This window comes from Schistosoma haematobium, chromosome 1 (genome assembly GCF_000699445.3).
Source record: "Schistosoma haematobium chromosome 1, whole genome shotgun sequence".
Lineage (NCBI taxonomy): Eukaryota > Metazoa > Platyhelminthes > Trematoda > Strigeidida > Schistosomatidae > Schistosoma > Schistosoma haematobium.
The window spans coordinates 66,712,597-66,738,573 of record NC_067196.1 but is presented as its reverse complement, the minus strand read 5'-3'; the positions used below and the strand labels follow the sequence as shown (position 1 = coordinate 66,738,573).

General features: G+C 35.1%; 1 protein-coding gene across 2 annotated transcripts; it reads right to left on the bottom strand.

Moving 5' to 3' along the window:
* Positions 1-7,046: 7,046 nt before the first annotated feature.
* On the bottom strand, positions 7,047-25,859 carry TXNRD2_1 (Thioredoxin reductase 2, mitochondrial). Of its 2 annotated transcripts, XM_051209419.1 has the most exons (18): positions 25,654-25,859; positions 25,450-25,619; positions 24,432-24,539; positions 24,332-24,392; positions 24,212-24,298; positions 24,051-24,175; positions 22,258-22,399; positions 21,977-22,030; positions 20,192-20,334; positions 19,247-19,362; positions 17,693-17,918; positions 16,305-16,409; positions 14,302-14,375; positions 12,667-12,823; positions 12,142-12,249; positions 10,559-10,651; positions 8,344-8,481; positions 7,047-8,155 (listed from the first exon to the last, which is right to left on the bottom strand). In XM_051209419.1, the coding sequence occupies exons 2-18, from the start codon at positions 25,540-25,542 to the stop codon at positions 8,093-8,095; spliced, it is 1,893 nt and encodes a 630-aa protein (XP_051074874.1). In that variant the 5' UTR covers positions 25,543-25,619; positions 25,654-25,859; the 3' UTR covers positions 7,047-8,092. The 2 variants fall into 2 exon arrangements, with proteins under 2 accessions (XP_051074874.1, XP_051074875.1); XM_051209420.1 differs by lacking the exon at positions 25,450-25,619.
* Between the last annotated feature and the right edge of the window lie 118 nt (positions 25,860-25,977).

The window sequence follows — 25,977 nt, the reverse complement described above, 5'->3', positions numbered from 1 at the left end:
CTAAATAAAATCGATAACATAAACTAGTGTTGTCTACTGTTTACGTATTTATAAATTCAAGCAAACATATATCAGTTTTACTTTATGGAAGTCACATTTTACAAGATTTTTCCTCAGTCTCTTGATCCAGTAATAAGATTATGGTTTAATTTGTGTTAGTGATAACAATCATCTCCCAATTAGTACATGATTAAATCATGACTCAAAACTTTCATTGGTATTTACACAGTTTTTCTCAAACTTGCTGGATGAGATGTGTTAGGGTCTGTGTTCGTAAAACAAACATGTTAGTGAATATACTTATTTTCTTTAACCTTTACACACAATAACAGTATTCGGTTAATGTTAAATAGTTTCTTCGACAGTCAAGGAACTTAATGAGTTTCTGCGTTATTCCGTCGATTTCTCTGAGGTGAATGCGAAGGTTAACTTTTTTAATGATGGTATTAATAAACACATGTATCCAAAACGCTACTTGAGAATTCTTTGAAGAAACCATGTTTATCCAAACTCCGAATCTCTTAAACGCCATATATTATCAGTTCTATTCTTACACGCATCTCGCTATTAAACTTCAACATTCCACAAAGATCTCCCGTCTTATATAAGTTGTCACCTAATGAACACTATCTTTTCACCGAATATGTCACCACAATTATTGACAAACGTACGACAAAATATCGGATCTCACTGAAAGTTTAAAATCACAGAAACAAAACATAAATTTCCGATCAATCGTGAGAGATGTGTTTAATCGTTCTTCAGTATCCTTAACAAATGTACATCTGGAAGCTCTATCTTAAGGGACGAAATCCTGAGACATAAATGAAAAATCTAACAAAATTCACATAATGTTTAATTTGAAAATTTAATCAAACAGACATTTAATGACGTAATCCATAGGCAAAAGGATGGTATAGCAAGGGGATACTCTCTTGTTCCATTACTAGTAGATTGCTTCATATCCGGTCTAGAAAACAATTAACTTAAGACGACCAAGGACAACTTTTACTTGTATAAAATGTACTTGGATGGTATTTTTATCATTTTTGACAACAAATATGATTCGAATCATCTTCTGAAAACACTTAATAACTACCATTCAGCAATAAATTTCCCACTTGGAGTTGAAAACAAACAAAGTATTCACTTTCTTGATGTTGAAATGACAAGAAAACACGACGAAACTCTAAGAAGATCAATCTACAGGAAATTCTTGTAGAGTGGCCAGCTATCTAGGTTCCATTAGTCAATAGCGAAACTCATTCACATCACTCGCTAGGCGAGTTCGAAAAATTTATGGTCCCGACGTCATGGATAACGAACTTAGCCTCCTGAAGAAAATACTCATCGAAAAAGAATATCCTTCGGTACTTATTGAAAAGAACATAAAACCCGGACCACCTAAAGTACAAATAACCTCTGTTGAAAGGAAAACACTCTACGTGAACATCAATTTGCGGGGTGATAGAGTAACAGATGTCCTAGAGAGGAGAATTTCTGATTCTCTAAAAAGAACATTCTTCGCTGCAACTTTGTGAATAGTGTTCTCAAGCCGATCCATGTTCAATTATAACCTTAAGGATAAATTATCTAATATGACCAATTCTAGGTGCATATATCAGTTTACTCATTCATGTGGAGCCAGGTATATATATCGTCGGAGCCGTACTTTATCTAAATAAATCCAAGAACATTACTCGACTTGGCTTAAGAGGCTCAATGATCGAACTTGTTGTTGTATCCCGATGAGAATAATGAATGGTAAATGTTGGAATCTATTTCTCGAATAATACTATACGTATTTTTTATCGTACAATTGTTACATAACTAAACTATTCATATTCGTGTTCCTCTTATTATAAGCTTCATTTCGACCTATGAACTATAATTACACGACTTACCATTCATGAATTATGCCTAGTCCATCAATTACTTTCTCCCACATTCACAAGCACTTTCGGCTGAAACTTGTACAAAGGTTATTTTCTATTTTATGGTACGATGTGGTCTGTTTCGATTGTATATAAGACCAGTATGTCTGAAATGCATGATTCATTACGTAGAGGCTGAGATTGGTGTTCTAAGCTTAACAAGGAGGGCTAGAAGGGAGGCAGGACCGGTAAAGACTAGACTGTTCGCACGGGTTTTTTGATTCATTGGTCAGGTCGATAAATCAATGTTCTCTACAAGTTATAACACTTGTGAACACAAGTCACTCAATCAAAGCGGACTCAACGTTCAGTCATCCACAAGTTAAGATGATGGCTACCAAAGGCAGTTACACTCCATCTTCTTAACACTGCTGAGGAACTATCTATACATCTGGAAAAACCAGGATTGTTTCCAAAAGAAACCGGTACAACTCTTTCTACCATAGTCTTTGTCTCATAATTTTCTTCCTTCACAGCCATCTGCTTCCCCTTCCATCTTCTCTATAAACCTTTTACTCCCAAATGGTTTATTTCTATTTCTATGATCCTCCTGATTACATCTCATCACAATTTCAACATTTTATCTCCTCAAATAACGGCTTAATACCTTTATTATACCTCACTGTTACTATGTTTAACGGAATTTTATGATCGCCATTACTGTAATTATTATCTTGAGAAATAAGTATGGGCTTTTTAAATGTTAAAGAAAGCAACCTCTATGAATTGTAATATTAAATACAATTGTGCATTTAAAAGTAGATTTAAAGGGAATAAAATAATCAAAATTTCTGATGAACATGTTATTCATTTTGAGAAGAGAGGAATTTGTTTCTCCGTTTTTGATACTAATAAACATCACTGGAACCTATTCGTTAACAATAACAGAGAGAAATGTTTACAAACTTGTGGTATTTGAACTAACTGGTGCTTCCTTTGTACTTGATTGCGCGATTATTACGAATTCCAAATAAAATACGTTTAGTTCCGCTCATCTAGTTCTACCCACCTTAAATTACACTATTTCAGATATTCTTAGTTAGCCCATTAATTCGAATATTTATAATTATCGTAACACTACTAATACACCAATATTTAGGCACGAATACGAAAAATGATTCTTCATTTTGAACTACCTATATTTGACTGATATCTAAAGTAGCATAGTCCTTTAGTTCATTTTTTACTAATCGAGATTAGTCGAACTGTTCAGAGTAGTTGATGAGATGTCAAGTCCAAATGCATATTTACGATTTGATCTCTTGTTATCATGTTTTACATTCAAAGAGCTTCAAAAACGGATTTCTATAATGGCTCCATTGAAAACTACAGTAAGGATCGAAGGCCAGGCGTCCTAATACAAAGATGCTATGGACTGTTAAAAACAGATGACATTATAGTCTTTAGAAGATTTCAGTCTTCTTATTGAAACCCGTAAATTGTTAACAGTGGTAATCAAATACTAATCATGTCATTTAGCAAATTATCTTGTTACTTGATGACAGTTATAAATTGCGATCTTGATTATCTAAATTCTAAAGAAATCCTGTTACTGTAGGTAGTATACTATAGACCTGCTAGCTATATTTGTGAGAAATACGCACATTTCGTGTTTAATTTCGAAACCCTTCAAATATGAGTTACTTTACTTTATATTCCTCAAATAATTTACCATCTATGACTGACAGATAAATCAATAGCTGAATAAAACCACGAATTTGTGTTCCATTACATCAAAAACATTGTTGTAGGTTCACAGAAACTGATTCTACATTTGTGCGAATGCACTTTAACCATTTGCAGTGATGTTATATCTTATCTAGAGGTTTTCAATTTCCTTTTATCAATTGTTTGAAAAGTTCTTGAGCTTAACAAAGCACGAGAGAAATATAAATATCTTGTTGGTTATAATAAATATTTGAAAATGCTACTATAGTAGATAATCAGAGTATAAGAATTATTCACATAAACCGATGAAGAATATCAGATTTCATAAAACCAAGCCAAACAATATAACTAGTGAATATAAATAACCGCAGAGTGCTGAAATAATCTGAAACAGATACCTGATACATCCTGGTTGTATATGATATTTTAGTGATCATCAGAGACTTTGAAGAATTAAACACCTAAGTTATAAATGACAAGAATGAATTAATTCTGATATTTATATTGCATTTGAAAGTGATATTTATTACGTTTGATTAAACTAGATTTGATCAATTTTTTTCTGACAAACACCTTCACCATTTTTATCAGGCATTAAAAGGAATCTATGAAAGTATACACATCGAAAATTATTTTAATTTTATTTATTATTTCTGAATTACAGATTAATACATTTTTTAAAATTAAATTTACATGTTTATTTGATTTATGTGATCTTAATTGAAATCATAAACAAGGATTTACAATTACAAACTTAAATTATGCCCTTCCTAGAAACAACACTTAGTTACATTAGTCCACTATAAAAAAAGATGATTTACATAAATCCTAATCAAAATATACATTGAACTATCGACTTTTAGATTTATTTCGAAGTAACATTTCAAGTACAGCTCTACTATTGAACTAATAATGACGCAATATTTTAAGTAAATCAGCATCAAATCAAGTTCGATTAATTGTGAAATAATTTTTAATGAATTATCAAAATTATTAGTTAAAATTTATTGAGATTTATTAGTTATTGTAGCCAGCATAAATCTTGTCAAAGCTTCACATTTTATACGATAGGACTTTTTTTTTCTTAAAATGAGTATATATATAATTTTTCCGGCTTGACGAGAAATCTTAGTGTTTAAAGTCAATAGAGTAAAACCATTCAATAATTATTTATGTTCATTTATTTAAATACATAAACATTGGTTCAAGGAGGCACCAAATATATATACGCCACTCTTTGTCATTTGATATTTGTGAGGGCTAGAATACTATCCGGGCGCCCAAACCGAAGCACTTGGTTTTCTTAGAGGGCTTTCGATCTAGAGGTCTAGTCCATAAGGTAGCGGAGCAACATAAGGAGATGCAGTCTCATGATAGCCAGTGATTAACAATAGGTTTATACGCCAATTGTTTCATCAGGATCCTGAAGCCCATGTGCACCATTGGTTTGGAATCAGGGTTTTCCTACTCACTACTTTCTCGCGACGGGGGTGTTGTTTACGAAATTGAAAGGACGAAAAGCGAATGTCCGGAGCTTTAATCGGGTTGCCCATTTACACCAATATTTATGCGTTCAAATAAATATATGTAAATATATACGGTTTTCCAACTCCCCGGCCATGTAGGGCAGGACAGTCTGACCGATGTTGCCGGAGCAGCAGGCCAGTTGAACTGCCCTTCAAAAAATTCTGCCCATCGTCCAAGACGTCGATGGATGTTAGTGATTGGCATCCCATCATCCTCGCAGATTGTTTCACTCACACCAGACTTCTTGCTGCCAGTGGCTCGGATGAGCTGGAAGAGCTTCCGGTAGTTACCAGATGCAGCTGCTGCTTCCAGCTCATTAGCACGCATCGACCACCAGGCTTCTCGGTCCTTACGCAAGCTTTGTGACGACTGATCCACCTAATGAGGAGGAAGTCCGCAAGGAACTCCAACTCTTAAAGCGTTACAAATCACCTGGCCCAGATGACTTACCTCCGGCTCTTTTTAAAGATGGTGGTGACATTTTGACTAAGGAATTGACGACGTTGTTTACAAAGGTTTGGGAACTAGAGTGTGTACCAACGTCATGGAATGAGTCGATAGTTGTCCCTATCTTTAAAAAGGGTTCACGTCGTTCTTGTAACAACTATCGGGGGATAAGTCTACTTCCGATTGCGTCTAAGCTATTGGCTTCCATCATTCTTCGTAGGTTGTTCAAAACCCGAGAAAGATTGACTCGCGAGGAGCAGGCTGGGTTTCGTTCTGGTCGAGGATGTATCGATCATATCTTCACCCTCCGCCAAATGTTAGAACACCGCCATACTTTTCAAAGGCCAACAATCGTAGTGTTTCTTGACATCAGGGCTGCCTTCGATTCGTTGGATAGGACTGTTCTCTGGGATTGTCTATTGAAGAAGGGTGTGCCTGAGAAGTTTATTAACATCCTGAAAGCCCTGTATAAAAACACCTCAGGCAGAGTGAGGGCATACAACCACCTCTCTCCATTGTTCCATTCGAGCAGTGGGGTTAGGCAGGGTTGCCCAATCTCACCATTCCTCTTCAACTTTGCCATCGATGACATTCTGGAAACAGCTCTGATGAATGTAAGTAATGGTGGTGTGGATCTGTTGCCTGGAGAAAGACTTCTCGACCTTGAGTATGCGGACGATATTGTCTTACTGTGCGATAATGCCCAAGGCATGCAATCCGCACTTAATCAGTTGGCAATCAGTGTCCGTAGGTATGGTATGTGCTTTGCACCTTCGAAGTGCAAAGTACTTCTACAAGACTGGCAGGATTCTAATCCTGTACTCACCCTGGACGGTGAGCAGATAGAAATAGTCGAGAAGTTCGTGTATCTGGGTAGCTGCATAAGTGCTGGTGGGGGTGTGAGTGATGAGATCAATGCACGAATAGTGAAAGCCAGAGCGGCTTATGCCAATCTGGGCCACCTTTGGCGCCTTCGTGATGTTAGTCTGGCTGTAAAAGGTCGGATCTACAACGCGTCGGTGAGAGCAGTTTTGCTCTATGCTTGTGAAACCTGGCCTCTCCGAGTTGAGGACGTTAGACGACTCTCTGTGTTCGATCATCGCTGTCTCCGAAGGATTGCTGACATTCAGTGGCAACACCATCTCAGTAATGCAGAGGTTCGGCATCGTGTGTTCGGGCACAGAGATGATAACTCAATTGATGTCACCATCTTGAAACACCGACTTCGGTGGCTTGGACATGTTCTCCGAATGTCGTCCCAGAGAATTCCACGTCGTGCATTATTTGCCGACTCTGGGACTGGTTGGAAGAGGCGGAGAGGTGGTCAGTGCATGACATGGTGTCGTGGTATGAAAGAAAGCTGCAAAGGACTGGCTTGTGTTGGTCCTTCACGACTCCCTGGTTGGGGTCCGAGAGATGGTGCTACACAGTGGCTAGAGACGTTATCAGATATGGCTCAGAATAGAAGCCAGTGGCGATCCTGCTGTAACCTTCTTTTACTTTCTTTCTAAAAAGTGGTTGTGTCTCCTTTACCTGAAAGATTTCTTCTGATTGTACCTTTTCGTTCCGTCGTTACTACCACACTACCTTACTCCAATCTCTTCGTCATTGTTCTCCTTTTCTTTTGCGTTCCTTAGTTTTTTTTTTCTTTCTATTTCTCTTCGAATTTTCATTGTTTTGTGTGGCGCATATATATTGGCGCTCTCTTGTACCAATATTTATGTGTTCAAATAAATAAATAAATAAATAAATTCCAACTCCCCTAAGTGGACCCATTGCGTCCACCAAACCGGTGCTGGACATTCGCTTTACGTCCTCTCGATTTCGTAAACACACTCCTGCCGCGAGAAGACATGAGTAAGACTTCTGTGACAGTGGTTATATACGCGTGGCCATGTGAGAGCATTTCCAGAGGGAGAGAGGACTCTCCCCACCCTCGACCATACCAAAGTTGATGTATTGAATTTCAAAACAATGTTTAACTCTACACAATAAACTTCACTCAATGATCAGTTTCACTGAAAATAAAGATTATGGTTGAGCAAATGATCTTACAGTAAAATGGTCTGTAGGGACATGCTTTACACATTTCAATAATGAAGTACAATATCAGAAAAGAATTATTTTGTCACATAACATTTATTTTGTGAAGTAACTTCATCTGACCATACTAAGTCGAATTTACAAATAACTGTTAATCATTAATGAAAAAAATATTTACGAAGTGTAATTTCTAAGATGATTGATGGTTCAAAAACAAATTAACCATTAGTTATTTATATGAAATTTTGCAGTGTAAAAAATCTATGTCTTTTCTCTTTTCAGTACCAAAACATCACCAAAGACTCAGTATTCCGTATTGGAACAAGATTTTTGAGAATTTGGATCATAGGAAGGTACCTTCAGAAGAAAATGAAGAGATGTAACAGATATTTATATAACCCCACCAATGCCCAATACAGTTTCCTTCCCGTTGATTAGAAGGAAGAGATCAAGGCTTCAGTGGGGAATTAACCTCAGCAACCGCTCACTGTGGGTGACACGCCAGACTTTTTAGTTACATGTAACGTTGTAAATGTCTGGAAGAAAAAATACAAAAATTTGTGTGTAAAATAGAATATTTATGTTAAGATATAAACAGCAAAACAAAAACAGATTTCCAAAGACATTAAACTTTTTTGTGCGCCTGATTTATACTATGAAAATCCAATCTTAGGCCTTATCTTGAAAACGATGCAATGCAAATAAAAAAACAATATTCACAAACCTCAGAACAAGTTGGGTGAATTCCAATTGTACGATCGAAATCTGCTTTAGTTGCACCCATTTTAATTGCAACTGCATATCCCTGTGTTATCTCCCCAGCATTAGGACCCAAAACATGCAGACCCAGTACACGCATGTGCTACAAAACGAAATAAATGAGAAAAATGGTGAACTATTAAAAATGTGTTGTTTATCTTAGGAAGTTCAGGTTCGCTTCCCCTCTGCATTTCATTATCAAATGATGCTCCATAATTGAAAACGTTTAATAAAAATTAAAAAAATTACACCAGTTAAAAAGTACACATAATAGTAAATACACAGAATGTGATGAAACTTAAGTGATCATCAAAAAATATAATAATGGTCTCTTATTTTTTCAAGTATGGTGCATAAAGGTAGTTGTGCTTAACAGCCCATTTAAACTTAAACTTTAATGAACTTATACATTATCCAGTACTTATTAATAAATTAACTATATATGAGTTGGTCAATTCATATTTATTTATTACTAAGTCATTTACCAGACAAGGATTTGTGTACTTAGGTTTAAGCTGAACTCTAAAAGTGGTGGGGAGGCTGATGATACTATTTTCTATTCAGGAAGATCTGGGATGAAGGACAAGCACCGATGGACTGAAAGGAAGGAGATCTCATCAAGATATCAAAGAAAGGAGATCTGAACAAGGGTGAGAACTACAGAGGAATCACACTACTGTCAGTAATAGGAAAAGTCTTCAACAGAGTGTTGCTGAACAGGATGAAATATTCAGTAGACACACAACTTCGAGATCAACAGGGTGAATTACGTAATAATCGGTCGTGCACTGACCGAATCACGACACTACTGATCATTGTTGAACAATTAGTTGAGTGGAACTCGTCACTATACATTAACTACATCGACTATGAGAAGGCATTTGACAGTGTGGATAGGCGAACCCTCTTCGACACGATCGAGTACCTGAGAACATCGTCAACACTATCCGGAATTTATACGATGGACTACAGTGCGAAATGGTGCATGGAGGACAGCTGATAGATGCATTCCAAGTGAAGACTGGAGTCAGACAATGCTATCTACTCTCACCCTTCCTCTCTATTCTGGTGGTCGACTGGATTGTGAAGACCTCGATATCTGAGGGAAAGCATGGAATATAATGGACAACTTGCATGCAACTAGACGATTTGGACTTCACAGATGACCTGGCACCTGGCCCTTCTATCCCATTCACACCAACAAATGCAGATGGAGACAACCAGTGTAGCAGAAGTCTCTGCATCAGCGGGCCTCAACATACACAAAGGAAAAAGCAAGATCCTCAAATACAATATGGAGGACACTAACCCGATCACACCTGATGGAGAAACTCTGGAATAGGTGGAATCTTTCACATACCTCGTCAGCATCATCGATGAACAAGGACGATCTGATGCAGACGTAAAGGAGAGGATTAGCAAAGCAAGAACTGCATTCCTACAATTCAAGTATATGTGGAACTCAAAACAACTGTCAACCAATATCAAAGTCACAATCTTCAATGCGAACGTCAAGACAGTCAGTTTTATTGTACGGAGCGGAATTCGGAGAACTACTACAACCATCACCAAACATCTACAAGTATTTATAAACAATTGTCTACACAAGATACTCAATGTTCGTTGGCCGATTACCATCAACAACAGTATAATGTGAGAGAGGACAAAGCAACTTCCAGTTGAGGAGGAAATTAGGAAAACACATGGGAAGTGGATAGGACGTACATTGTGCAAATCATGAAACTGCATCATGAAGCAAGCGCTAACTTAGAATCCTGAAGGGAGACGAAGAAGAGGAAGGTCAGAGAACACTCTGCTTCGGGAATCGGAAGCAGACATGAAAAGGATGAATAGCAATTAGAAAGGACTGTTCAGGACAGAGTTGGATGGAGAATGTTGGTGAGCGGCCTATGCCATTCTACGACGAGGGACAACAGGAGTAAGTAATGAAGTACAAGTGTGGTTTGTAAAAATCAGTGATAAGCTAGTTTACTGTTCTTAAAATTACGAAATGATGCTTTCACTAAATTTATTTGACACACCCTCACAAATAATAAGTGCCAAAATGCATTATCATACCAGTTAAAACAAAGAACTAACAGTTCGATAGCTTTTGTATGAAGTATAATAAGCTCAAAGGAATTTGGTGTGGTCAAAATTAACCTTGTATATGAACTTACATCAGATTTACGACAAACAAGTTTCATGTAACAAACGTTATCTTCACGATGAGCGACAGTCCATTCCAAAGGTTTAAAATTTGAATGATACACCTAAAAAGGTAGAAACGATCACAGTGAAACAGAATAACATTAGTTACATCTAATAATGAAACTTACTGTCAAATGTAGAACATTCTAAAAAAAACTGTTTTGACAAATAATTATTTAAATATTCGCATTTAGATACTATAAATATAACTAGAGTAAGAAATATTTTCGTATGCTGAGACTTAAGTTTTAGTTACGAATATAATAATGTATCCAGAGAAATATTTGCAACTGATTATTGCTACTGTTAGGTGGAAATGCAAAAAGCTGGAAGTTTACACTAATAAGAAATAGATATTGTAAGGTTTCATGCACTAAACCCAGAGACAACCAATCAGTGATTACAGTGATGTGAACAAACACTGTTCGACTGCATGACTACCGAAAAGCAAGTACAAATAAAAATGTTGTTGAAACACTGTACAAATTAACTTTCTCATCAGGATTGTGGCATTATATGGTGAACACTCGATAGACGAATTCGTTGTAGTAAGGCTAGATATCCCTCAACAAGGGGGATATCTAGCCTTGGGGACCGCGAGATGACAGCAACCGTTGGTTAGAGACCCTGAATGACATGGCTCAAAATCGTTTGCAATGGCGCAGGTGCATCCACTCTCTGTGTTCTCCCAAATTCTAATCTTCTGAATTCTTCATGTCCCTTTTTTTTTCCTCTTTCCAAATTTCTTTCACTGGATTATACTCTTTAAATAACATCTCCAAACCCTAATCTTCCCGATTACTGCTTATACTCTTGCTACCTCTACCACTACGGGATTTGAATCGACAAGTGCATCTCTGTGCTAATGTGGTGTGGCAACTCGAACTGATGTACGTACGTACGAAGTTCTACGTTGTTACTGACTGACTGACTGACTCCCTCAACAATGACAGCTTTGTATTGAATAAATGATTTATTATTACAGCTTGATAAAAATATTAATTTAACATTGCTAGCTGAACTTGAGCTGTGCAGTCATTAATTTCATACACGTTACATTTGTATTGGCCAATGAAAATAGGGATCATGAATGACACCAATCATGCCACCGGTAAACTAGGTTGATTTAATGATTTAATCATCTAGTATGGCGATTATTTGATTTATACATAAATTGGTTTCTTTTAGTGCGTAAATATTCACCGTAGTGATCTTTTTGTCAGAAGATTTATTCATATGATTTTCGTTTGTTCCAATGTCACAGTGTGTTAAGATCTTTTAACATGATACCTATAATCAATTATTAAAACAAAATGATGGTGGCTAACGGGGAAGATATTTATTGAACGAATGTGATTTGTTAATGTATTTCAGTGCTGTGAGCTGTTACTGTATTTGACCGAATTCAATGAGACTAACATTATAAAAGGTTTATTTCAATGTCAGCATTTTGAGAACAATCATTTTCTAGGTTTCGATAAAATTTATATATTGTGGCCAGTAATGGATTTTCCATTAAGAAAAAGAGGCAATAAAATATTTCCAGACATACCTCAATATCCTTATCACCATATTTTTCAATTGCATCTTCTTCACTCAATCCACAAGCCCCATATTCAAGTGGAGTGAAAACAGTTGTAGCAACATTGGAATAGTCAGTCTAAATGAGAATATATACAAACAGAAACAATTATGAAAAATATATAGATGTAAAAAACTATATAGTCTGGTGCTGATAAATGAAACAAAACAGTCTGCTAATCAAAGGTCTTATATTTTCTTTTGTTTGATCATGAAGATGGGATATTTATTTATTATCTATATAGCAACATGTGGTTGAAAGTCAAGAATATGAACGTAGATAGAGTTAGTGATATTCAATCAGTTATTCACTTAAGATCATTTATTTACTGCGAAGTACGGAAGTTTTATGCCTTCCGGATGGTCAAACTTAGCTGAGTTATATATTGCTTTAACAGAAAACGAATGTACGGTGAGCAATAAATAGAAACTTGAATTAAAATGAATGGATAAAACGAAGTTTGAAGAATTGTGAGTTCTGTTAGTTTAAACTTACTAGTTCAGTTGCACCAGCAAACAAACGTTTAGCCAAGTAGCGCCCAGCTTGAATAGCCACGGGAGTTAATTGTGGTTTTCCAGCATTGATATCTCCGATGGCATAAACATTACTGACTGTAGTTTGTTCATCATCTGTGCATACAACTCGACCATCCCTGAATGATTATACATTTCAATTATGAAAAATCAAACAAAATGAAGGTATTACAATAAACCGTTCTTGAAACTAGTACAGAATTAACTATATACTGAACACGTACCCCAGTAACAAACGAAACTAGACAAACAATTGAATTATTACAACCAACTCTCAAATAAACACCAATGAGAAGGCCTAACTGCCATCATGTTCAAATTGGCATAATAACATAGAATCTCATAGGAACATCGATTGTCTCAGTTTGCTATACTTACAAACAACAGAGAGAGAGATAGCAATGAAAATAAATAACGATATAAGTCAAACAAATAAAAAGTGATGATACATTCAAAAGTTAGGAAACAAGCATCTACAAAAATGACCAATTTTAAGATATTTTACGTAAGATATTCAACTGGAGAAAGAAAAGAGAAATGTGAAATTTGCATAGGTTCTCTTCGATGCATTTAGTTTTAATAGTAAACTTTTTGTGACTTCTTCACCCTTCAAATCCCTTTCTACCGTGAATTAGAGTTAATTTACTACAAATGTTACTCAGTTTCGCATACAAAAAAAGATTGATTTATTTTATTTATATAATCACATGAGTCATTTACAAATACTACTAGGTAAGGATCAAACTTGTGAATCGGTTATTGTTTCGTAGTAATAAAAACTTAAGTAACCAAGTATTTAGAAATTAGATTTACATGATAATCCATGAACAGATCTGTTATGGCGTTTTTTGTATTATCACCGTATTAGTTAATTAACTAACCTGTTGTAAAGCAAAAAAAGGTATATTGTTTAAAATCTAGTTATTAACCAATTAGAGTAGTATATATTTGCTCAATATGTGTTAAAAACATGAGCTACTCTAGCTTTAACGTTACACCATCATCTACCCATTTCTATAATCACTTTCTAGTGAACGGTCGTATATATTGTTTAGTCAAGGAGAATTCAGTAAGGAAAACTGGATGAGGGAAATCGATTGTACATATAGTAGTTATTTATTAACAGTATCAGTCAAATGGTAAGCTTTCCCGCTTATCAACAAGATAATTCAGTGTTAAATCAAAGACCAAACTGAATAATGATCAGATCATCATGTATGACTTGTTCTGAGATGGATACCCCAAATCTTTATTGAGACGTCCATGGCCTGTAGTAAATCAAGTCGGGGATGAGGAGTATTTACATCATGATATTAAATTATGATACTTGTATATTGTGAATCGAATGAAGTTATAGTTTGAAATGTTAAATTTTGACTTTATGGTAAAACAGAATCACACTTACAATGACACCTAATATTTTGGAATTGGTCATGGATGAGGGGTTATGAGTGTGCACCTGCAAGCATTCCCAATTCAGAATGAAACAACAATGTAGTGCTCACCAGTTTTTATTACTTCAGTAGTTGATATCAGTTTATGTTAATATGTCGAAAAACCGTATTTTTAAAAACTCAAAACATTGATTATAACCTACTTGTCTAGTTTAACACCCACGGTTGTACAAAGAACCTTCGATAATTGTGGTTCACGACCAACAGCAAAAATGACCTACAAAATAAAGATGACTGATTAGATTATTATCATCATGTTGCGTGGTTTTATCTATGTTACTAAATATGACGATATCAACAGTAATCTGCTTATGATAGATTTTCCACAATTCACTGAAATAGTGTTACACCGAGATTTAACAAAATGATTAGTTACAAAGTACATTAAATGAGTGATATATTAAAATTATTTGATGTGCCTAAAATAATAATAATCAATTCGTGTGAGCATTTTGTTAAAAAACATCATTAACTGGTTGGCTACACAAAATTACTATTCTTATCATTCATTTAATAACTTGGACCAACTGGTGTTTATGCTAATTCTCATGTATCAATCTTCCTAACTAATTTGCGAACAAGTAAAAAGATTTAAATTACAACACTTAGAAACTCGAGAACCCAATATACTCGACAGGAATTTGATTTCTAGTATGCTGACCGCAGTCTTTCTAAGCGAGGAACTATTGAGGAAACAGCTTAAGATGTTTGATTCTCGGTTTTGAACTTATTAAGGTTTAGTATGGGTATACATTCAAACAGGCTGAGGAAATCAGGCAAAACAACAGATAGCAAACTGATCATCAAATACAGACATTAGGGCAAAACCCGGTAGAAAAGTATAGCAGTTTAAGTTGTTACAATTTGTAACAGTATAAAAAGAGAAAATTACATTCAACAAAAAAGATAATAAGGGCTGTTAAGGAAATTCTATTAAGGAAACGAAATATATGCTTGCTTCTGCTAGTTATAACGTTATCAAGAAGTCAATTTATCAGTGAACAGAACAGCATAGTACTGACCTATATGACTACGGAACACCAAATAATGCAGAATGAAATGAGAAGTCTGAAAAAACTAACCGTTGGTTGTACTGCAATGTGATCAAATGACGCCATTAATCTATGTAGTCACTAAAAGAATTTAATTAGGAATATGTCTACGGATTCCAAGGTTGCGAATATTGAGGAATAGAAACAACAATAGATTTGACCTTATTACAACCGTTATATTTGATTTATGATCAAAATCACCTGAAACTTTGATGTATTTACATTAAAATGATTAGTTTGTTGTATAGGTGATGAGTCGAACATAAAATGTTGGTATAATATAGTATTGTAAGTGGAAAAAGGTTTAGTAGTTGAGGTATTTGACTTCCGACCCCTAAATTCCGGTCTCGAACTCCGCTCCACCTAATTTAGTTTAGGAGACGAGGCAGCATCATAACTCCTTAAACCTACAATGTGGCGTATACCCAAGTACCTGGTAAATGAATCAGCATAGTATATAACATACAATTAAGAAAGTAGATAACTCAAAACTGAAGATGATGGGGATTGTTAACAACTAATCGAGCACTAACTATTTGACTGAGTGATGGATGTTAAGAAAAAGTAAAATAAAACTACAGAACTGTCAGTAATTTGATTCAATGGAATCTTAAAATTGAATGAATAAGAGCTAATTTTAATAGTTCAAATAAGATATCATAATAGACAGAGAATGGATTTGTAAATGCGTCCAGTGATTCCAATGAATCATATCTGCTCCACTTAACATTCTTCAATATAAAAAGTGAAAACAGCTGTAATTATGTGATCAAATGTTAAGTTTATGGAAATATCAATGAATGTAACAAGTGAATAAATTTATCCCCATTAGCAGTTATCAACTAGCTACATCCTTATCAATTGATTAGTATTCTAATCATTTTGTCAATCAATTTGTGCTTATAACTAATCAACTGAAGTAATTAATAACCTTAGGAAGCGTAAAGAAAATGTAACACACAAGAACATACATGAGTATGTCAAACATCTTGTCAATTACTAAGAATGATCTTCCCTTTAATAAAATGATAGAATTATCGTAATATTAATGCAAAACGTTCGAGAAAGAATATGGATTTGATGTAAAAACATACCGTTTCAAATTCTTCTTCAAACTTTTTACCGTCGGTATAATGACCCTTAACAAGCAAAAGTCCAGGCTTATTATTTTCAGTATCTACTGCTTTCAATTGTTTGATCTAATGATAGAGAAAAAAGGCCAATTATACTTTATAAATAAGAGTACTGCTTTGAAATTATTACCAATACATTTTTACTAGATAAATATTTAAATTATAGAAACTCATTAGAATTTTAATGGTACATTAAATTTCATACTTTTTAAATACTATTGATAACCAGGATTGCTTCTCAAAAACTAAATGAAGATAATTTAAATCAAAATGGAAAAGTATTCTAAATGAAAGAAATTAGGAAAAATGGTTGATAATAGCCTAAATTTTCTTTTAATTTATACAAAATAAGTAGAGCTACACTGACTAAACATAAACTTTCTATCTTCTAAATAGTTTTAAGCAGTCGATATATAAATATATCTAAGCAAGGAAAGTATATTGTCAATAAAAAAAACTAATAAGTTATTTTGCTTAGCCAAAATGATATGATGAACACAACTTTATTTTGTCAGAAACAGGTGGTAACTCAGAGAGTAAATAGGATCAACAATTCTGGCAACGAGATTTATTTCAATTAATTGTAGTAGTACTACACTAGTGATCCTTAGACGAGCTTAACGTTAGGATTACTGGGAATAGCCCAAGACTACTGTATTCAAAATTTTAGGAGATTGCCAATATAACATTATTTTTTAATTTAAAGGTTGTGGCTTCTCTGGTTGAGTCACAAGAATGTAAGGATTCGAAATAATTTTAGGATTGAGATAAAATTTATTCAAATAACATGTCTGCTTTCTTTGATCAGTGATCAGCCCTTTTCAGTAGGGTAAAGTTTCTAATTTTATGGAGAATTATTATTATAAATATTAACATATTGTTGAGCCAGGGAATTCCTACTCACTGCCTTCTCGTGGTGGGGATGTTGCTTACGAAATTGAGAGAACGAAAAGTGAATGTCCGGCGCTTTAGCCGGGCCAGTGGACACAGTGAGTCCACCTACAGTAATCGGGAAACCCTGATTCCAAACCAATAATACACATGGGCTACAGTATCCTGAGGGAACAAATGGCATCAGAACCAATTACTGGTCACTGGCTACCATAGGACTGCATCTCCTGACGTTGTCCCACTGCCTTATGGATCAGACCTTTAGGTCGAAGGCCCTGTATGTGACCACTAAAAAAACCACCTGCCTCAGCCTGGGGACGCAAGCAGTATCACAGCCCACACACAAATCAAGTGACTTGTGTGACGTATATGTATTCGGTGCCCCTTTGTACCAACATTTGTGTTCAAATAAATATAATAAGAAATAGTTAAGCAGTAAAAGTCTATACATTACTAACCTCATCTGGTATACATAACTTTGCAAACTTGACTCCATGATTCTCCATGTAGTCACCAACCTTTTCAGCCATTTGTTGATCAAAACCACGAAGTAAAATGGAACGAACCATAACGGTAACATCACCGCCTAAACTAGCAAGGAAACCAGCACATTCCAGTGCAACGTAACTTGCTCCAACGACTAGTGTTTTGCCCGGGAAGTATGGCAAAGAAAATAAATCATCGCTGAAAAGGTTAAGCGATTCACAAATACATATAGTATGTTTCCCAACTCAACTTAGTAAGCAACATAATTTTGTGCGGTGCTTAGATAAAATAGGTAATTTTTATGGCTGGCATAAATATCAAATCAACTTGAATCTAGAGTAGCAGAAACGCTCACTCTGTATAAATCGGTAAGCGAACAAAAGTGAGCATCCGGCAGATATTCGTATCTATACAAATCGTACAATTTATAACAGCATAGCAAGATCGGGACCAACAGCCAGTGACTTCGTGAACTTATGTCTTGGTTTACCTTCTAGTTTTCTAACCCATTTATACTCTAGCCAACATTGCACATCCAGGTAGCTGGCTGTTGGGTATACACAGCACAAATTCCAGTTACGTCAATCAATGAAGATTTACAACCTCACCAAATGATTTCTCAACTTTATCCAACTCCAGCATTGCTCACTAAGTCTCACTATACGCGGCCTATGCTTTGGAGGTATCTACAATCAAAAGCCTGTAGCCTACAGACGTTATCGATTCCCGCAAACCGTGTTTCCCAGACGTAGAGTACTACAGAGCGGCTTGTCATGCAGTGAATTCATCCTTTGATAGGTACACAGACATCTTCCCAAGGTCACAACTAACGTATGTTCGCAAAAAACCAAGTGAGCTTTCTGAATCAGTCCTAAACACATTGTTGTGTAGGGTATTCAAACGACTAGATAATGTTAGGGTGAGAACAACGATATATGGGATGTTTGAAAAATAGTCAGAATTAAGAGAACCCCTCGGCACTTAGTCTCTAAATAAGATGACTAAATTCTCAACTACGCTTCATCTTACACCAAATGAGATCAAGATTATCTCAAAAAACTTACTTATTACCCAACAAATATGAAAAGTGAACAGTAAAATCATCTAGCTATTCACTTAGCATCAAGTTTACGGCAACATAAAGCTGGGTGTTGCCGTCAAAGATTAACAAAGATAACCAAATAATACTTGAAAATATGGTTTACATTGGACAAAAATCAAGGCTATTGGTTAATTGAAACCACAAAATCACCAAACATACAACTGTTAACCAGTTTATTAGTAGTAGGTAAAATAAATGGGTAGTTCATTTAGTATACATCAGGAAACTATATGAGCAATGTACATGTGATCAAATTCAACAAACATTTGGACTAGATATGTAAAGGACCAAATGGATACATGATTATATTCAATAAAGCTAAATGCATAACAACTTATTCACGTATTATTTTCTTGTTGCGCATGGATGTATTGATAAACACATCAACATAACCAGTAAAATGATTTAAGAAAATACAACAAACCTTGTAATCCCATATTCAACCGCTCCAGGTATTTCTGGGTATTTTGGGCGTTCACCAGTAGCTAAGATAATTTTGTCTCCAGTTATTATAGATACTTTTTGGTTCTTATCTGTAATCTGTATGAAGTGAAGATTTTTAAGGAAAATTTGACATCACAATTGTTTGGTTTTCATACCACGATAACGGACAATTAGTACCCGATATAAAATTAGATTTAATACAAATTTTGAAAAAAAACAGAGGGTATTCATTAGATGTTGAAATTCCACCTAAAGGAATACAACACCAAGACTCTCGAAGTCAATGGTACATTGTATTGTGCGTTCGAATATTATCTTAAGCATTAAAAAACTCAGCTTCAGGAAGGTCGCATTTAAAAAATGAGGTCATTAAATATGGTTTAAAAATAAACTCAAACTATGGTGCAACTCAACGACGAAATCATATAGAAACTAGTCCCATCCAAAAGATGTAAACTAGGGAAGGAAAATAACAAAAACATCAACTGAAAATAATATCTGAACTTAACATATAGTAGTCAGACATATTTATCCATACTTAGTGTGTAACACAAGTTTACATTAACATTGTAGGTATGCCTTCAATAACAAGAACTAGGTTCAGAAACTTATGTGTTTGCTCTTCACTTAAAAAAAGTGGTGATTTACACAATAAACCGACGATAGGTAGTTGTTGTCAGATTATGTATGCGTAGTGACGAACAGTGAATTATCTTTCAGAAACAAAAGCAATCACAACTGTTTATTAAACTCCACATCTGCTTAAACTTTAGACATGAAATAAATGAACATTTTCTGCAAAATTACCGCAAGATTTGGGAATTGAGTGGAATAAACAATGATGAAAATTCCAAAAAAATCGAAAATAAGGCACACAATTGATCTTAAGCAAATATTTTAGGATGTTTACCCAAACAAAACATACCTGCACCTCATGAGGGCTTATAAGCATCCCTTTAGCATTCAGATACGTGACTTGATTATCTCTTAGTGCAACTTTATAACCCCAGTTTAAAGAACCGATGTGACTTTGAACCCCCTCAACCATAGTTGACCAATTATGCGAAACTGAAATTAGAAGACATAATGCTAGCAGTAATGGAAACACAACAAAGTTTAAATTGATGAAAAATTCCCATTATTAAGTTTAAATTTTTTATATGATACCTTATAAAATGTATATGTGATTTCAAACCTTAATTTTCAGAAAATCCTTAGGAAAAAGGGTCATAAGGCTCTAGCTTATCACATCCATGTAATTATTTAATACATGTCGATAATAAAATATATCATGCTCATCTATACAGTATCAGGCTATAAGAGGTACATATCAAAAATAGATAAATACCAAGTGAGTTCAGAATGTAAAGATAAAAAATAAATGAGTCATTAGTGTGCTATAGTTTGTTAGGCTATTGTCACCACAGAAAGGAACATTAACCACTAAAAGCCTTGAAGCATATCTTTTATGAACTCCGTTTATTAAAACTTTTGAACTATTATTCGCAATTGCTAGGGCTAGGCAAAATAGTAATCCCTCTGGGAAGTTACAGATGGCTAATGTGTCGCATGTGGTTTCTAATTAAGCAACAACTTCCAAAAGCAGTGCACCGAAGCTTAAGTACTAATGTGGTGTGTGCTACTGATGTCTACAGATATAAGTAGTATGTATCAACAATGGGAAGTGAAATGTATGGGGGGAGAAGGTTAAAAAAAACCGAAGAAAAGAGAACGAGAACAGAGAATGATTAGTGTGGAAATGAAGGAACAACAAAGTCTGAGATGATTGATTGACACTTTGCAAATGTAGTATTTACTGTATGGTTCTCAGATCATACGAAGATATTCTGTAATTTTCTATTCAAATACATTTGGTTGTCTCCACTTATGTTCTCGTTCACTACACTAATATCACTTGTAGTTGATAAAAACTGTCCAAAAGAATGTAAATACGTTTAAAAACGAAGAAGTATCCGATATTATAAGACACACAGGTATAAGGTTTCAGTCAACCTATTCCTTACCTCAGTTATTTCGAAAGTCTAAATCATTTACTGAAGTACATAGTGGTCGGCAAGTAATAGACAGTTAATATTTTCACAATTTAAGACCGATGACAAATTGCATGTCTTAATGTAGTCACTAATATGCTTCATTTTAAATAATATAGTTGAAAAACTAAGGATTGTGAAACAACCTGGCAAGAACTAGTCAGTAACAATAGTTAGAGATCCCCTTATTTGACTAATAAATACAAGAACATGGCAAATGATAGAAAATACTGTTAAGTCAATCTGTTAATGAAAAACACTACACAATGGAACTATTAGCCCTAGATTAGACTACTAATTTTCTGGTTTGTTTCTTAAGATTTTAATAAACATTGTGGGTTTTCGTATCAATACATCACCGAACCAAAAGTAATCTGTGAAAGTAAGCCACTTATCTTAGTGGAGATCTTATAAACATAAATTACGAAGACGGATGATGGTAAATACCGACTATAGCGGGTCTAACGAAAATTGTGTGATCATTTTACTTATAAACAAATGAGCCATCATATTGTTAGTTTAATTTCATCTGCAGACTATCACGTTATGTGTGAAAATACAGCCACGATGAATGGATGTTTAGAAAAATCAATTATTAAAAAATGGTGATGAGTTTCGTATTAAAAGGAGGTTGAACAAAACAGAAAAACAAACGTTACTTTTCGATCGATCCAAACTCCATCCGAAATGTTCTGCGTCTTCCAAAGCATGACCTAACAATCATAAAAACATCATATCATTAGAGCACATAAATATGTGTGATAAGACTGTGCCGAAAAATGTAAATTTCATATAGATGCTATCCTCATGAAAATTAAAATTCAGAGAGCCGCGACCGCTTCGTAAAACGATTTAAATCACACTGAAAGTTTAGGTTATAGCTATTCTATTTACTAAAGAATAAAGGCTAAATACCGAAACGATTAATTGAAAAACGTACTTAAGAGTCCAGCTTGGTGCATCAATTTTTTCGGGATACATCCGACGTTTACACACGTCCCACCTAATCCCCAAGTGGTACCTATTGGAGTAGGTTCTACAAAGTCCAAAACGGCTGTTTTTGCACCGTATTTAGCAGCCTCCTAAAGGATAGAAAACAAGAATAACATGTACTGGCATTTTACAACAAATCAAACTAGAAACTACACTGGCTTGCCCTGACATTGAAATTAGAGTACACGTCCTGAGAGTTGAGTAGGTGACAGCGTAAATCAATGAACGATTCAAACCCTTCATATAATTGTTGTGACCAGTGGCTGGGAACAGTTTCGCATCGGTCACAATGGAACAGATGGATCCACGCTTTGTCATTCTTTCGATTTGAAACCTTGAAGTTATTTTATACCAATTATTCCACCAATTAATTATTTCTTTTCGAATCATAATTTTTATGCTCATTCCCTTTTACGATAACTAATACTTCTAGTACTTTGGTATTTACCCTATTAATTCTATTCTCTTATGTTGATGTGATGTGGCAACTTGGACTGATGTACCTATCTGCCAAGTTCCACGGCTTTGATGACTGGGTGACTGATAATCAGAAATAGGACTCCCTTAGCCCCACTGAAATCGATTGGGATATTCGTACATTCACGACAGAAACGAGTCTAAACCAGGAACGGTGTGAATACACACGAACCAAAAGGGTTATGACTTTAATCTTTCCTTAGGTGATGAATGGATGACTTTGGGATAGATATATGGTTGATTCTGATGTAATTTCGGTTAGTTTCTAATGCCTCTCCAAAATAAAAATGATACGATTCACAAATCAGAGGAAACACAAATTGGAAAATGTGCACGAGCCGTGAATTGAAATAAACTACTGAGAACAATTTTCCATTGTTTGACCGATTATCTTCAGACTATAATTACGACCCTTTTGAAGAACCTCCTAAAAGCATACAATCAATTGCACTATTTAATGTTTACTGTGAGTTATTCCCGGACATAAAGTATTTCTTGTCATTAGACGACATATGGCAGAAGTAAACAAGAAATACGAACCTGATTACTAAAAGCTAACCACTCAAAATGATCATCCTACTCAATATTGTGAAAATTCCCATTTTGCCACTTTAATTTAATTTGCACTTTGTCATAAACATCCTTCTAGTGTTAATGGTTCACTTGCTTTTCACCCTACAAGATATGTAGATGACGACACTGTTTGGAGATACAACACAAGTCTTTTATGCAAATAGTGTGGAACCAGATATATTTAGGATGTATTTGTCAGTCTTTTCAATTCAGTGTTATTCATATAAATGTATGCTACTTCATATTTGGCAATGGTGGTTGAAAACTAGAGTGGACACAACTATTTCTGAACCTAGTACAAAAAACCGCACACTTCCGTCAAATGACCTTTAACAGACTTAGCGGTCATCATAAGAGCTTGTGATAAGCTACTTATAAATTACACTCGATCGGTTTGAATTAAGACGTATACAATAGAGTTAATGAAATTTATTCGCGTTAACTCTCTGAGCCTGCTTTCCAGATGGAAGAGACTCAAACGTCAGACGTTTATTCTGCTCACTTGAGCCCCCATTTATTGGTTGGCATTCGAGGTCTGATTAAAACGTGAACCATGCTTACTTGATAAATTTAGTCATCTGAGGATGCTGTAGCTATTGAATGAACAAGTACCTTTGAAATGTGTTCAATTTAATGAGAATACGTACAAAGAAAAAAGATTTGATATCTATCGTAACAGAAAGAAAGTACCTTTCCAGCAGCAAGTCCACCAGATCCTCCACCGATAACTATCAAATCATAGTCATACTTGCTTTCATTGACAATACTCGTCAATTCATTATTACGGTGGTATTTTAATACCATCTGAGAATCCCCTTGAACAACTCATCAGGGAGTTTCCTATTACTTACCGATGAATTTGCCCCTAACAAACATTTGAGGAACTGTTTCAATTTTCGAGAAGCTGGCTAAGGACTTCTGAATGGCCGAACCATTGGCTAAAAAAGGAATAAAAGAGAATTTTGACATACATAATTGATCCAGTTCAATTGTAGCATGCTTAATCTTTGCTTCAGCCAAAACATCCTTCACCTACAAAAAAAAATACATGAACGGAAATCGACCACCAACATTTTTGCAATAAGGACAAGTCGTCTTGCTAAATAATATTACGGCCGCTGAATCTATCGTTTTTCGTAGCCATTGGGATGTTCCATCAACTGGAGGCATGGTGTATGGCTGAAACAATAAAAAATTCAAATGTTAGCAAAGAAAAAAATGAGCCCACAAACTTGACTGAACAAAAAACTACTTACACAGTTTGACATGCAATTAAAACAACACCGTTTACTTAGATGTGTGAAACATTTTGTGCTGTAAGTGTAAGTCCTTATTGACCAACTTCACTACAAACGTGTAACAAGAGCTATTAGCACATTTGAGCTGACATTTTAATAACGTGTCACAAATAATCATAATTAGGCGTCAACATAGATATAAACTGTGTATAGTAAAAAACAAACTTGAAAAACAATAAAATGTGTAAAGGTAACTTAGTGAAAATTAGTGCTGACAATGACTAGCGATGCACTCATTGGACTAAAAATTCAAGATAAAATTTGTGCTAGATAATGAACCAGAACATTTAAAACCGTTGTCCTACCTTATGTATGCTTCGCTGCCAAAACAGTCACTCGAAGGTCGAATATATCAGGTTCCCCAATAGTGGGGCTACTGTATACGTATGTAGGGAGTGCAGACAATTAGGTTTTCAGCAATATACTTTTTGAGTACCATAGGTATGGGGCATAGAGCGCATGTCATGACAATTAACTACACGCAAAAAGCAGCTATCAGCTAACGACATTAAGTTCCAAGCTCAGAATCCTAATCTGTCTTTATATGCAGCCTTATGGAGGTAAACTACTCAGACGTCCGAAGTGGTTATCAATATTTAATGAGACTAATACAAAGAGAAGAACCTCGCTATGCTATTTGAAAGTTAAAAGCCTTACGGTTTTATTTTCATTACCAGAAGAAATGCAAATCTTTCGGCCTCTAGATAGGAATAATGAGAATTTAAGCTGACGTAAATGAAGATATTTACGACAAAATTCATTCTTTTTGTGCATGCAAAACAACATTTTACCGATTCATTTCTACGGTTCCATGTGCATAATAAAGGGAGACACACTTTGTGAAATCGACTTGCGTTTATACAGAGACTTCTAAACCAAGACATCAGACGGTATCGCTGTCAAGAGGATAATGTTTGATTTGGTACAATGCAACGAAATGCGATGCAAAAATATGAAAATTCTATAGATATAAATATCAGTAACCCGAACCATACCACAAATGCATCCAAATCACGAACTCGGCAGAATCTCCAAGTATTTATACTTTGCGCTGGTAAGTAGGTCAGTCTTCAATCTTCAGTAATAAGGATAGTAGGTTGGTGAACCTGTATTAATCCTGACACATTGCTTTCTAGTGAAGGTCCAGCTTCTCCTTGAAAGTATTCACTTATGGGACTGATACCACTTGTTCGGGTAAGGCGTTCCAATGATTGACTACTCGATGAGAAAAACGGGACCCCACTTTAAGTTTATTAGATCGTGGTTTATGAACCTTCTTGCTATGACCTCGGAGGTTATTAGTGCTGGAGGGAGCAAAA

Bases quoted from the DNA above. Each gene is read 5' to 3' on its own strand.
- TXNRD2_1 (XM_051209419.1), bottom strand. From the start codon at position 25,542: ATGTCTTGGTTTAGAAGTCTCTGTATAAACGCAAGTCGATTTCACAAA. The intron at 10,652-12,141 runs GTATGTCTGGAA...CTACCTTTTTAG, and splicing joins ATGGTGATAAGGATATTGAG to GTGTATCATTCAAATTTTAA. The intron at 8,156-8,343 runs GTTTGTGAATAT...TTTTTCTTCCAG, and splicing joins TTCACCCAACTTGTTCTGAG to ACATTTACAACGTTACATGT.